General features: G+C 31.1%; 2 protein-coding genes across 5 annotated transcripts in view; one reads left to right on the forward strand and one right to left on the reverse strand.

Moving 5' to 3' along the window:
• The window catches only part of LOC106720302, a 132157-nt gene that overhangs the window by 91325 nt on the left and 24953 nt on the right, over positions 1 to 15879 (reverse strand). The gene's annotated exons all lie outside the window — the stretch shown is intronic.
• Positions 776 to 11184, forward strand: LOC106720301. 4 transcript variants are annotated; one of them, XR_001357449.2, is made up of 4 exons: positions 776 to 1088; positions 1966 to 2638; positions 2917 to 2995; positions 10395 to 10802. XR_001357449.2 is itself a non-coding variant. In XM_045678908.1 (2 exons), the coding sequence occupies exon 2, from the start codon at positions 10395 to 10397 to the stop codon at positions 11169 to 11171; it is 777 nt and encodes a 258-aa protein (XP_045534864.1). In that variant the 5' UTR covers positions 2917 to 2995; the 3' UTR covers positions 11172 to 11184. The 4 variants fall into 4 exon arrangements, 3 of the variants coding, with proteins under 3 accessions (XP_045534864.1, XP_045534862.1, XP_045534863.1); XM_045678908.1 differs by lacking the exons at positions 776 to 1088; positions 1966 to 2638 and having other exon boundaries at positions 10395 to 11184; XM_045678906.1 differs by lacking the exons at positions 776 to 1088; positions 1966 to 2638; positions 2917 to 2995 and adding an exon at positions 6623 to 6775 and having other exon boundaries at positions 10395 to 11184.

Below are 15879 nucleotides of genomic sequence, written 5' to 3' on the forward strand. Positions count from 1 at the left end.
AGCGACAAGATTTTCATGTTACATCAATTTTATTTTTCCTTTTTATTGGTTTACGAACATTATATAACGAAGTCATCTATTTTGGCTTTTGGGACATTATTCCATTTTTACACGAGGACTGAATAGTGAGGCAGAGCAAATGGCATTACGCAGACAAATGATCAAAGCTGATGTTTTCTACCAGATTTTTCAGAACACAATATGGCTTGTATCTCTACCCGCTACGAATAAGTCATTTAAAAACATTGTGTAGTATGTCAAGCCGTTTCGACTCGGTAAGCGCAAGGTCATACCGAGTTCATTACTATTTTAAATAACTATTTTTTGCCCCTGCACGAGTACACTTTATTACGAATGACACAAGCAAAACATTTTCACACATTATACTCGTATTATCTTATATTCTTTCCTAAATATAGACGTTCTCTGATTGTATTTACAGGCATTCGTTTTGAAATCATACTAATATTATAAATGCGAAAGTTTTGTTGTACGAATGGATAGGTGTTTGATTGAAGGTACCTGCAGAACAACAGATCTCGATAAAATTTGCCACAGATGTAGAACATAGTCTGAAAGAACTCATAGGCTACGCAATAAGTTTTTTTTAATACCTCAAGGACGGAGTCGCGGGCGGAAGCTATCACAAATTAAAAAAAAACCGCTACTGGAAAGAAAGCTTTCATTATCGCATCATCTACGTCCCCACCAAAGGCCTCGGAGTCTTTTAATATTACATTTATGAGGATACGTATAAGTTTTTTTGTGACACACAATTAAATTCATTTTCATTTCCTAAAAAGGTATTTTAAACCAGTAAATTAATTTTGGTGAAATTAAGATCGTAAACAACAAACTGATGACACAAATAAAAAAATATTGTCGCGTTGCTTGCACTCCGCGTGGTCACATAATTGGTAGTCAGTACTTTTATTCACTTTAGTAGCGTGTTGTACGTTCAAAAGGAAGGACGTGTCTTTGTAAACCATTCTCAATACCAGACCATATTAAAGAAAGTTTTATTTACTTACGTTGTGAATGAGTATATGACTCAGAGAGTAAAGAGAATAACTGAAGAATCGAATAAGGTATGTAATCTAATATTTATAATACATTTTAGTGTCTGTTTATTAACAATAATTCATAATATATTTAAACCGGTTTGATTGTCTATATAACATACGAAAGTCATTTAGATTGTTTGGAGATTACTTGTAAAGTATGTAGATTAAGTATGTTTAAGATTAAGTATGATTCCTACGGTCACTTACGAGATGAAGCCGTGACGCATTTTGTTTACAAAGGAATTCACTCAATTTGGAAGGGAAGGCGCAATTCCGTAATAATCATTAATTTATTAGTAATTTTTTGTACATTTGTAGTGAAAGTTGTAGAAAAGAAGAAAGTGGTTATTATGGGACGATTATAAAAATATAACGATTTAGAAACCTGAAGCCACATCTATTTTATGGGTTGTTAGAGTAATAATTTTGACCTTGTTAGCTAACTTCCACATTTACTCATATGCTCCACACCCACATAGCCTTAAAGCAAATAGTGATCATGTGAAGCCTTATCTGTAGCGAACACCAAAACAAAGTTCCTACCTTTGTTTTGGTACACATACCTTACGTTAACGAAATATCAATACAGTCGAACCAGGATAAAAAAGAGTTCATGGAACCGGGATATTTTTCTCGCTTATTGAAGTTTCTTTCTTACCCGAGTTACTCGCTTATGGAGGTCGTCCGTCGGAACCGAACAATTACTTTCACTTAAAAAGGTTTCTCGCTCATCCACATCTCGCTTGTCCAGGTTCGATTGCATCATTATTTTTTTTAAACTGCGGTACTGCCGGTCGACAAATGAGTCCATTGGAATTTCTAAACATGGTTACTTACCTATATTTACAAGAAATATTGCTTATTAAAATTGTATTTTATCACTAGTTTAATTCAATTACAGATGGTGATGATCGTCAAATTGTTCTACTTATCGATGAGCATTTTGGTTGTGTCTAGCAATCCATATAAGAGGGATGACACAACCATGACACAAATAACATTAAAAATAATCCCTTTGAAGGAAGCAGTTGAATCCAACACAATACCTCAAAGTCAAGTAAAATACTCAGAAACTCAGAATAATGTGAGAAATCAGGAAAATCAGAACAGATTATTGCAATATATATTGAATTTCTTCGAAAAAGCAGGGAATAATTTGTCTCCGAAGCCATCAAATCCACAATTATTTACTATGTTGAGGATTTTAATATTTCACAAAAATGAACATTCAGTAACTAATAAACATCCAGAAGTGGTTCCAATCAAAGAAAAAAGACCATCGGCTACAAACGCAGTGCCCACGACCTCAAGAGCAATTTCCTCAACCACGAAAGAGATATCTACCACCACAGAAGCACTAATCACTACCCCAAAAGCAGTATCTACCACCACAGAAGCATTAATCACTACCCCAAAAGCAGTATCTACCACCGAACAATATTACGATGATGATGATGACACTGCTAGGCCAATAAAGTTCATAGACACAAAATCATTTGACTTTAGTAAATTAGATAAATTATCCAGAAAAATGCCAGAAGTGGAACATGGTAGTATCCAATATACAACGTAATGTAAGTTGTTTTTTGTAATGTTAAATAATGTTACAAGTTCAAATTGTTTTTATGGTTTAGATTAGTCGACATTGAATTTGAACATTTCCAACGTTGTACCATTTCCAACGTTACTTTTTCTGGAAATTTGTTACGGTTTATTTCTTTTATTTTATTTATTTATTGACTCTTATTGCTATTATAACTTATACAGAAAAGTTAAGTTTAAGTGTAATTCTTATAACAAAGTTATTTAACTGTTGTTAAAATTAAATATTAATTATTAAATTGTATTTCAGGAAACATCTACTTCAGTATTATAATTATTAAATAGATTTAGAAAATTAAAATAATTTGAAGAACACATCAACGCATTTGGTTAGTATTTTGATACAAAATGTTACGTCTTGAAATTACTTAAAATAGTTTTGTAAGGAAATATAAACATAATATAACTACTACGCCAAAGATCTCATTGCGATGTTTTTTTTTAACTATCCAACAGACTATACAAATAAGTTTCATAATAGGCATTTTATTCAGAAAGCAAACCCTTGTAGGGTAATATACACATTTGTGAGGTTTTCGATATGTAACATACTTGGGTTTTTGTGTTAAGCAAAACGGTACAGCCCAACGGTTTTTAATGATGACTGCAGAATTTGCTAATTGGCAAAAAATTTAATGGCACTACGATTTCGAGTAAAATACCAAGGGACTCTGAATATTGAGAAATTGGTTGATTTAACAAGATTAAATCAACACATTTTAAAATGTAAATCAGTTAGTTAAGCATGGTATCTAAATTATTTCGGAAACACGTCGGTGGTACAATGCAAAGAGCGATAACTTGTTAGTTATAATACAGTCGCATTTCCTGTACGAGTAAACATCAAAATAATATTTTTGGCAAATTAATACCAAAATGCAACTCAACAGACAGCTACATCAGTATGTCAATATGTGAAGCGAATACTTTTTACCCCTTCTTATGGTATTTTATGTGCTTACAGTTATTTTTAACGAATTTAATTATAGTCGAATTTCAACCAATGGGCGACCACTAGTAAATAGTGAGAACATAATGATTTATTAATCACTGGGTTTACCAGACTTAATATCAGAATGGGTATGTACCTTTATCGATAACATTCGATGTACATTTAACTGGTTATTTTGATAACAAAATGTTTTAGATTTAGATTCGTGCGTATTTATGTAAATTTACAATATGTTAAATTAATTGTTCTATCATTTAATATTATAAAACTAATACTTATTATATAACTAATTATTTTATCGAACAAATATTTCACAGTATGTCGAAATTATAAATCCAATTATATCTAGATCTAAGAATCTGGAAACAACATGACTTGTCAAAGCAAAACTTTAATGTCAATGTGTACATTTGTAAAGGTAAGATTGTTGTGAGTGCGATTGCATTGCTCGTGTTTCCGAACGGCGGCTGCGCCCGCCGCGCCGTCTATGTGACATCACCTTGAGTACCTAAACAGTTCGCGCTACGCTAGCAACTCAAACAAGCGTTTCATTACTCAAATACGTAACAATGATAATTATTTAAAATAAGAAAAACTCCTTATTACACAATGGAAAATCTTAATAAATTGTATAATGGATTAAACATAAGTATTTATATTATAATAAATAAAACAATACTTTGACCGCACTTTTAATGCTAAGACAGGCTTTAATCGTTCGAGATAATAATAATCAACGCTTCTCATTAATTCTTCTGCGTCAAGTGGATAGAAATGATATTAAAAACTGTTTGATGCTTTAGTAATACAGTAAGAAAGCGGAGTTCGCTAAAATCACAGAAGACATCTGATGTAAGGTAAATAGGTGCAAAGTTCAAACACTGTAACCGGTAAACATTGTTGTCAAATTTATTTGACTAAGATAGTCAACCAACTTTTCTACTATGGACAAAAGCTGTTTGATACAGGGCTATCAAATAATTTGACAAACATTTGAAATATGAAAAAAAAAATCTTTCATCGGCAACTATTCTTGACAAAGAGAACTTTTCAATTTTAATATCAAATCACACACAACCACATTGAAATATTTATTTTTATCAAACCACAAGTTATTACAAGCTCCAAATATAACTTACATTGTTGTGGTGACTGCTGATAACATAGAAGAGTAAATACTGTGAAAATTACAGCGTTCATAAAAAGTATATATTTGAGCAATTTTTAGCTTCTACTGTACAATCAGTAATAAATTTGAGTTTTATTAACACTCCACGATATCATATTAATATTAAAATAACAGAGTTCTATTATTTTGAGGTTTATAATCTATGCATTTTAATTAAATTATTCATTTATCGGCTGCAAAAGAAGTCAAGATATCTATAACACGACTAACGAACCTGTGTAAGAGTTCACAGAACTTCGTTACTGTCGAGAAGATTTCTTATTAAAGAAGGGTATCGTGGGGGCGTTTCCATCACGTCACTGTACATTTTAAATTGAACAAGTACATCAACGAAATAAAACCCATCAGGAAGATTCAGACGCACAGTACGGGAATACCTTCAAACAGAGAGACGCATCACGACAGGAAAAAGATTAGACGCGCCACTTTAAAAAGATTTATGAACTCACATTGTAATTGCGAAAGTTTGAATGGATGTTTAGATGTTTGTTACGGTACTGGCTAAACGGATCTGGATTAAATTTAGCACAGAGATAGATAACTGTCAGGAATAACATATATTGGAGGACTACCTTCTTAGAAAATTAACGATTCTCATTGTTCTTGCTTTCCACATATAACTCAGCAACGTAATAACTTTTTTTATTCACTGAAATTAAAAAAATCTAGTTTCATTTTATTGGTACATTATAGCATTCCTTTTTATCTAAATTACTGATGGTTTTTATTTGTAAAATCCCTGTATAAAACTTATTGTTATCTCTGTTTTTTTTTCAAAGTATTTCATATTGTTAATAATTCGTAACAAACACTACAATTTATAATTTTTATAGAGATAGAACATAATAATTATATTATTATAAATATTTTTATTTGATAAATGAAGTATGTAATTTAAGTCCGTCAGATATGTTTATTTAGAGAAATTGTTCTGTACAGTGTAAATAACAAATCTCCATTACTAATATAGCCTAACCAAGAATTTTAAAAACCTCCCCTGTATCTTTATCACATTTTATATTGCACCCAAAAAATTGTTCCACGTTTTCCCGCAATGAGCCAAATTATATTATATTCCTGGCCAGGGTATACTTAGTATTACTTTTAGGGACAAGCCGAAAATGTTATGTGTAATCGCGGCGAATGGAATGAAAGTCGGGAAAAACTAACCTAATACACAAGCGAAAATTGGCTCATAAAACGAAACAGGTTTTCGCAAACAAAGCTGGTATTTTGATAAAAATAATAACTACTGGCTGGTTCTACAGATATTACACAAATAAAAAAAAATATTACATTAATAAATTCAATAGTAATGTTACAAGTAATTGCTATTTATGGAGTTCTTACGCTTAAGAAAAACTAAATTAGAAATATTAATTTACATGCAGATTCTAAAGTATTGTTTAACGATTATTGTTCAACAGATCTCTCTGCAACATGATGTCGGCAGGAGAACCATTTGCTCGATCGTAAATATTTATTGCCGCGCATTTACAATATTAAGTTACAAAGATTTTTGTGTAAAAGCAACACACAATTCGCAGTACTTATACTGTTCCATAGATTAAAGCTTGTAACTTGTAATAGAGGCAACAACTTTCAATAAGTTGAAAGGTTGATGATACGATACTTAAATGAATAGAGTAGGAGTCGTACAGAAAGGTGCTGTTGCTGATTCTAGCAAATTAGACTAACTACATTTAGGTAATGCCTTAGACAACAGTTTAATTCATGTTAACTCTTCTATTCTAACCCCATAAGAATGTCTTACTACATAGATATTCTCGTAAGGCACGATCATGTTTTTGTCACGTTGATTCTGACGTACTGGGCTTTTCCCAGCATCTGGCATGTGTTATATCGCTTCTTCTATTATCACATCGAATGTCAAAGGTCAAAACATATTACGGTGATAAAAATATTATAGTCGCACTTTTCTGCGCACATTTATTAAAGAAGGCACATGTAAGTGTTACCTGAATTTAAACTACCTAATTTCCAGGATATACAAAGAAATTTTTTAACTTAAATCTACAGTGAACTTAATAACTAATTTTTTTCCAAAATTATTTATTCTAGTATAGTACTTACCAGAGCTGGGCATTAACTCGTTAATCCGTTAATCGTTAATTAACGAAGTTAACATTTTGCTTAACGGATTAACTTTTAAGTTAACTTCAAAAAGTGTTAACGCTTTTGTTAACTTCCGTTAAACTCAACTTCCGTTAGTAAAAGTCCGTTAATCGTTAAATTAGTAACATGGAGACGTGCTGTCATTTTGTTAAAATTACGTGCCACGCCACGCTCGTAAGTTCAACTGTGTTGGGCGACTGTCGGCGACTCGAATGGTGAACGAACGAGTTGATAATTGATATATGTGAAGTTCGCGTGCAAGTGTGATGCAGCAGAGCGCCCGGGAAGGACGTGGACAACAGGACAAAATTAAAAGAAGGTTCGAAATAGTATATTTCATTACGAGTATATAAAAGCAAGAGTATGTAATTGCCCACATTCCGAACGCTCTTCGTCCCGCAATACGCCACGCTTTGAGCAACTGTATTAAGACACTTTTTTACTCGTGCTTTTTCTTAAGCTTTTCCAAACTCGTCCGTTCTCTTTCCCAACTGTCAAAATAATGTCTATTAAAAAGAAAAAACTAACCACGATTTTTACAAAAAAAATCATTGAAGTTTCTATGATTCATGCAAATATTTGTTGCAATATCAGATTTAATGATTTGATTCAATGAATTAGGTTAGGTTTCATTTTATTTCATCTCATTAAATTTCATTTTCATTTCATATAAATAAAATAATCTACTGAAGATTTGGCCGTTAAGTTCCCTTTGCCTACCCAGAATGGGTGAAGAAAACAAAAAAATCTCTGTTTGTATTCTTTTACGGTTGGCGCCATTTTTCAAACATTTTAGTTAGTTGAGTTTATTGTGTTTTTATTATTCTATTAAATTGCTTAATATTTTCGCAACTGTATTAAAAATGTTGTTTAGTACACGTGCGGAACTGTCATTACAACTTCGGAACTCTTTGCAATGACAGGCTTTCCGCACTCGTAATGAAATATACTATTCTTCTTCTTTTGGTGCCATCTCCTAACGAAGGTTGGCGATCATCATGGCAACTTGAACTCTGGACACGGCAGCTCGAAATATAGAACGCGTACTTTTGTTGTACCATTGGCGCAGATTTTTCAGCCAAGATGTTCTTCTCCTACCTGGACTTCTTTTTCCTTGAAATATACTATAATGCATTCATACTTGTCTCTAATACTAATGTGTTATAGAATGTATAGTCAAATTACTATTTTAAACAAGTGTCGCCACAGTAAGTGTGAAATTAGTATGTATAATTTGGTATGGTTAACTGTTAACGATTAACTTTAACTTGCGTTAAATATTCGTGAATTTAACGCTTTAACGATTAACGAAGTTAATTTTTTAATTAACGAATTAATGATTAACGAAGTTAACTTTTCGATTAACTGTGCCCACCTGTGGTACTTACTAATTTTATAAATGCGAATGTTTGGATGTATGGATGGATGGATGTATAAGAGAAGGTATGCCCAGAATGGTGTCATGTATCCCGCTGAAATTTGGCATAGATGTGTAGAACCTGGAAGAACACGTAGGCTAATAATTAAGTTTATTTTTTAATTCCGCGCGGACGGAATCGCTGAAGACAATTAGTATATTTATAATTTAAATTTCGTTAAGTTTTAGCAAAAAAAAATGTTTCCTTTCCAATATAAGTACATAAGTCCTGGATATTTTTAAGACCTCAATATGTGTATCAAATTAACCGAAATAAATGGACTTATAAAGTCTCAGACATTCCACTACCGAAATACTTGTACACTTTTTTGTTCAAAGGGAATATGGGAAGGGAATGGAATCACAATAATCTATAAATATATAATATTAATGTGCCTGTATGTTATACAAAAGGTAAAAGGTAAAAGTAAAGTAAAAGGTAAAAAGGTTTCGCGAAAATGATATATTCGTGTTGCTTATAACGAAAATCCAATTTTTGAAATTTTCGTCTATCTGTCTGTCCCCAAGTCCGCATTGTTACCGGGTAATTTCCAAAAACGACTGGGCCGATTTAGACTGGATTTTGGCAGGAGATTTTGGATGATCTTAACAAATAGGTATTGAGATATTTTATTCTTTCGTCGCCAAAGCTAGTAGAGCTTAATAAAATGTCGGCGACTCGTATCTCTATGACATGGTATTGACTAAAATCGTCAGGTTTCCAAGATTTACGTTGCTTGTGTACAAAATAAAATACATATAGTTATAAGTTGAACGTTAAAATATGCTTATTTTAGGTAGTAAACTACAATATAAAACGTGCATGTAAGTTTAATGTAACTGGTTTTGAAATTAGATGGAACATAAAGCCATTAGCATCTAAAAAAAATCCAATTGTTTGCTTCGTTCTTAGTTTACAAAGTCTTTAGTAACGTGAGAAACGTTTGTGTGAACACACGTATCATGAAGCACGAATAGATTGTTTATCGTCTTAATTATTAAAATCATAAAGTTATTGAAGTGCATTCGGCTTAATTTCTTAGTCATGTGTACAATAAGGTGATAGTTAAGAAATAATTACTTTAAAAGGAGTCAAAAATAATATAAAAGAAGATACGATGAAGGTACGTAAATTCGAGTAGTTAATTACACGATAAAGGTTAAATCCATCTTGTAAGACTAAGCATAATCATTTATTATTCAACGCTCATAGCGCTTACTGGAAAAGGCGAATTTAGATTTTTTAAATTAGTGACAAATTCAAAAATCCATTGTTCCAATAAGTGACAACATACTACACAAAAAAAAACCTTTTGATATCAAAGTTATGTTAATAATTTAACAACAAAATGTAATCAACTATCTTAAATATAATATAAAAGCTAAAATATATCATTAAAAGGAGTCCCTTTAGGCAAGGTTCCGAAGATACTGGCAGCGTTCCCCCTTTGAATAGCTAAACTAATTCTTTGTCCGAGGTAGCTGCCAGTTCTTCGGTCTCCTGTGATGTCGACTAACCTTTTTGCTATTTCCTTAATACATACATACTACACTATATTTGTAACTTATATTAAATACTAAAGTGGAACAGCAAGACTATAATACAGGGCTTAATGATTAGTTTAAAACCCATGTGGACCAATATTGCTTAATACGAGAAGTAAGTAAAGAATGTACTATTTTTGTGAGTAGCAATAAAAGCCGATCTATTAGCTTAATTACACGTTTAACCTGTTCGATACATTGACCTATTTGTTTACATACAAACAACTAAATCTTCAGTAGTATATTACACATATGTACTAATCAAATAAAATTCACAAATGAATTTTAAAATATAAATCCATTCAAAATATAAAATTTAAGTGTACTAATTGAAGTACATAAATAGAAATAAAAAGTGACTATTTTATCCCGTGTGTTTTTCACATTTTTTTATATTAGAATCAACCGCTTCAGTGTGTTTTATATAGTGGTATCATTCATAACTGCGTTTCAAGGATATAATATTTATGTTTTTTATTTAACTTACAGATGGAGCAAGTTACCAGGTTCTTGTGCTTCGCGTTGTGTACCTTCGTCGTAACTTGTAAATCGAAACACGAAGAGAAAACATGGCAAGCAGTGAATGATGATAACATAGTAACAATAACTCTATATAACCGACAACATATACAGAGCTATGCAAACTTTCCATCGTATGAGAGTGGATTATATTACAACAGAAACTATTTTGAAACACAGTTTTACAGGTTCATGGAAAACTTGTTTAGCAATATACAGGGTGATCTACTTTCAAGAATATCTCCTCAAAATTTATTCCCATATTATTTTATAATCCCTAAATTTTTTAATAGGAGTAATGGTTTTCATTATATACCTAAAAATCCTAATGTGTTCCAAACTCCTACAGTACCCACTACTAGTAAAACACCAAATAAAGTAGAACAATTATCTACAAGGAGACCCCAAATAAGTGGGACCAGACCAATTCCCAATATTCCAACATTGCGATCTAATACCATTGTGACCCAAGATACTCCTACCCCGTCAACACTACCAGAAACCAAAATTAGTACAACTACTAATGTAAATACTGAAAGTCCAAAAACAACTACAGTAGAGCCACAAGAAGTTAGCACAACACAAGCACAAGAAGACGATAAAGGACAATTCTTTGATGACGAAGATGATACGACAAGGCCGATCATCTTACGTGATACAAAATCATTGAAAAGTGATAGTAGATTAGATAAGAAATTAAGGAAAATGCCTGAAGTTGAACATGGGAGTGTGCAAGCTGGGATTTAAGCTGGGATTTTAGGTAGAAAGTTTTACATAACTTAATAATTTTAAATGTTTCATAATCTTTATTATTAAATTTTAAAGCTATTGACACAAGTCCGTAACGTAAAAGGAGAAGAAAAGTGAGAAAGTCATTAAATAACTTTAATAATATAATATTTGGCAACAATTAATCATCGTCATTTGTCCTTTTCTGTCCTGTTTAATGAACAATCCTTTCTTTTCTTCCAGCTTCGATGAAGAAGCTAAAAAAATAGTTAAATGAAAATAACAACATAGAGTGAATACCTACTTGAAGTTTGAAAGCCGTTAAAGACTGTTGTTTATCGTTATATTGTTAATCGTTATTATAACATTCCTACGATTCCACGGTTCTTTTATTTTTTACATTTATAGATCTTCGCAATAAATTGTTTTGATGGTTCTATGCCCCCTCCTCCATCAATGTCTATGGACAGCGGTAGTTTTGCTATTTTAGCAAATTTAGGTGACCGCCTGCTCGTTAAGTGATAAAAATATGAAACTAATGAATTTTATTTGAATTTCAACAAAGAGAAAACTTTCTTAAAAGTTCCTTTTATAATGGGAACTAACCAAGGCAATGTATTAAATAACCGCTATATTACTGTTCATACATCGATCCTTCTGTTTCAAATCATTGGATTTAAGATCACAGACATTTTCTTCTTTTTTTATACTCAAAAAATAATGACGACTTATCACTGATCAGATCAATAACTGCTCACGATTTTTAAAAATCTTGATCGTGTTAAGGTCACTAATTATTATCTAGTTTTACGAAATATGTACTATAATTATAGTTTCGGTCTACTTTAAAATTAATTGCCTTTTTTTGATAAAGGTAACAACTGTTAATTTACTTCTTATATAACTTGAACTTATAAACTTAAATACAATTTACTCGATTGGGAATTTCCAAACAACTTTAAATTTTAATTTATTTGCTTTATATACATATTAACATATCAGGATTTCGGTCCAGATTGATGGCTAAAATAGATTGGATAATATCTAGAGGAGGTCAAGGCTTATAGTTTTTATTTAGATTCATCAATAAAGCTTGAAGGTTATTGTTTATATTTTTTTGTATTCGATTATACTTTATATTGTAAACTTTGTCAAATCAAAAACATAATCAAAATTATAAAACATAATCCATATAAAAAAATCAGATTGTTCCGCTTAAACTCAAAAACTCTTTCACAAATATAAAACATTTCTATCAGTCTTGTATTTTGAGTTATGTACCCCCGCGAAGCTGGGGTACATAACATGGCTGTACTAATATTTTTAAGTGGAAAGATTTTATTCTTTTGTTTGTATTGAATGGACTCCTAAACTACTGAAACGATTTGAAAAATTATTTCATTCTTGGGAAGCTTCAGTATCCTCTGGTGATATATTATACTATATAGGCTATATTTATTACGCGGGCAACTACTAGTATGGTATAATTTTAAAACACTAGAATATTAGACGGAATACTGCATAAGCCATTCAGTTCGGTACTTATGCTACTTTTATAAAGGAAAAGAGCAGTTAAACAATAGACCGTGGACAACTTTGAACGCACACTTACTGCCAAACAGTAATCTTCATTTGCGTTGTACATTCAAAAAAAAAAATTAGCACTATATGTTCCGATTGTTGTGCTGCCCTCGTGTAATATTAGCTTTAATATACTTACAATATTACTGAGTTATTATTTTCTTGTGGGCAGACGGAAATCCCAAGATTAGGTCTCCGAATGCATTATAACCGCATCTCCACATACATGGAAGATTAATGACCGCCGAGCGTTATGCTAGTTTCACACACGGGAAGAAATGTGAGGTATAATATTTGGTCAAAACAGTACTGTTATTGTTTGCATGCAAACATACTGTCAGAACAGTACTATTCGGTCTTGGCGTCCTCATGTTCTTCCCTTGTGTGAAACTAGCATAATGGTTGCTACTAACTTATTAATGTTAATGTTATAAAATTACTCGGAGATGACTTTTATCATCTTTATGATAAAAAAAAGAATAATCAGAAGAAAATAAGAGTAGTAACCCTTAATTGGATATTTATGGATTAACATTTTGTTGACTTGTATATGTAGTGTATCGATGTCACACTCGTGTACTATGAAATCTTAGTAATACGTAACTCAAACTATTCAATTACAAGCCGGATGCCAATGACGACACAAGCATTTTATTCGATCATATTTTGTATTATGTATTCATTTAGCACTTAGATGTTATGTCTAAGAAATTTCATTGTATGTGTTGTCTACAGTATGTGGTAATTTAATACATAAATAAAAATAAAATTCGAAGCTGTTTTTTTAATGATCCAAATTAAAGTCACAATTACCTCCTATTATGTTGCAAATAATTAAAAATTATGTTCATGTTAACTAACCAAAAGCTCAAAATAAAATTTTACGTTACTCACTATGTTACTCGTTAAAATTTATAATCGTAAAAACGAATGAATGGGTATCAAAAGAGCAATTTTAATGTTAAAGCTCAACAAGCATGTTCAACAAGCTACGAGTACGATGACGTCAAGGAATTTCCAAGTTTTTTTTTAATTCTTATAAAAAAACATTGATCATGATTATCGCGTAATCGTGATTTGTGGTCAGTTAACGTAACCGATGCGTAACAGATGTATAGAATGTTGTTTGTTATGTATAATGTATCTTTTGTTTTTAAAAAAAAAATTGTATTTTTCAAAAATAAAAACCTTTTAAACAACTAAACGATAAAAAATTCTTATATTATTGTTTACAAGTTGAGTTCTTAAAATGACTAACTTAAATATGACAACTCACGAGATTTAATCTTCTTAATTATAATTGTTGTCGACGCGATTGTACTACAAAGGATGTTTGAATTTTCTAAGGGGGTATACTTGGGCATCTATTACCCCTTGAGGTTATATTTCTAAGGGAACATATGAACTAACCCACTCCAAGCACCAATTAAGAAAAACTTAAGTATTATATAATTATAATAGAAGCAATTCTCTAAATTTTCGTCACATTTGTCGCAAGTTTCCTTAAAAAGTTTGTTCACAATTATACCACTTCTAGTAAGAATCTGAGTTCAATTTCCGAGAAAACATGGAAAAAACATTAAATAAAGGCTCTGTGTGTAAAGTTACATTCAGTTAAACAAGTGTTGAATACTTGAACGGACGTTTCAAAATTAAGATTAAGCGTTTTATATGTTAAGATTTATTTATAAGTTTAATTTGCAATTTATTTGTGAAGTGACTTGATAGTATTCAAAGTAAGTTACATTTTTATTATTCCGTAATTTAATTATTGTGTTTAAATTGTCGTGTTTTGTTTTGTTTTTTCCTCAAATATAAACAAAACTTGAAACTAATTGATATACAATTTTTTAAGCATTCATACCAGCTAACATTGTTTATTTCATAAAATATAAATTAATTTAAGTTAAATATGAATTATACTAATTTAACCTATGCTAATTAGCCTCTATTTTGGCAAATAATTGTATGTCAATTAAAATATAATAATGAAAATTTATTAAGAAGATTACTAACTCTGTAAATAGACATTTTTGGTGAGTGAAGCATATACATAAAACCAGTTTTAAAAGTACATTCATATGAACTAGCAAATCTGAGAATGTTTTACTTACGTAATTAAATATTACATTTTTTGTAAAGGCTATGAGTCAATAATATAGCATTAATGAAAGATGTTTAGCGCATTTTTCTCGTATTTCTCTCATCATCAGCAGTTCATCAATAACAAAAAAGCAAAAAGAATCGTCGAAATCAGTTGCAAAGTAACAAAAGAATAATAATTATGATACCTTTAAATAAAAGTAAGTAGTTGATAATAAATAAAACAGTCGATATTTAACATTCATTACAGATGCCGTCCAAACTACTGACGTTCAGTCTAATCATCACCATTTTCGCTAAAACTGGCTGCCGAGAGATCGGAAAACAAAAACTAAACAGTGACGACCGTTTTACAGTAGAAGAACTATCGTACATACTTGCTACGAGGAATGGCGAAGACGTAAATCAACCGAAAACTATTTCCCCTTGCGCCAGTGCAATTTTATCCTGCTGCAATGAAAAAGTGATGAATACATATTGTTCAGAGAGTTTAAAATGCGGTGCATTTTTCTTTGACGATAATCCCTGTGAAGATAAGTTCGTTATAGACGCTTTAAAAGCTGCGAGGGCTTTTTACGAACAATTGAACAACGTTTAACGTTGACTAGAGAAATCGATTTGAAACTGTGATTTTTAGAAATTGTAAAAATAACTGAAGAAGGAAAGACTGTTATTGAACAAAATATGATATTAATTTAGCCATAATTAAAATTTGTTATGTTATTTAAGGGTCGAAATACTTGAGCTTCTTTACCTGTTTACATGAAATAAAATGCAAAAATATATGTTTTCCACTTAAGTAGACAAGCACGTTTTTTTTCCTAAATATGTTTTCAATTAACTGACCTGTTATTATAAATAACAAAGGTTTACTTATTTTATATTTTACTTCTGACCGTGTTTAGTATTTATAACCATCATATTTTTTTTTATAGTAAACAATTTCGAAAATAGCGCAATTACGGACAGTATCTGTTCTTTATGCATAACAAGTACAGATGCAAATTACCAATGCCGAACGCCAATTTGAAAGCCATGTAAA

The sequence above is a fragment of the Papilio machaon genome, chromosome 8, assembly GCF_912999745.1.
Source record: "Papilio machaon chromosome 8, ilPapMach1.1, whole genome shotgun sequence".
Lineage (NCBI taxonomy): Eukaryota > Metazoa > Arthropoda > Insecta > Lepidoptera > Papilionidae > Papilio > Papilio machaon.

Coding starts and splice junctions, on each gene's coding strand:
- LOC106720301 (XM_045678906.1), top strand. CDS start 6,695: ATGTCAAAGGTCAAAACATATTACGGTGATAAAAATATTATAGTCGCA. Junction 6,776..10,394: donor ATTTATTAAAGAAGGCACAT/GTAAGTGTTACC, acceptor TTTAACTTACAG/ATGGAGCAAGTTACCAGGTT.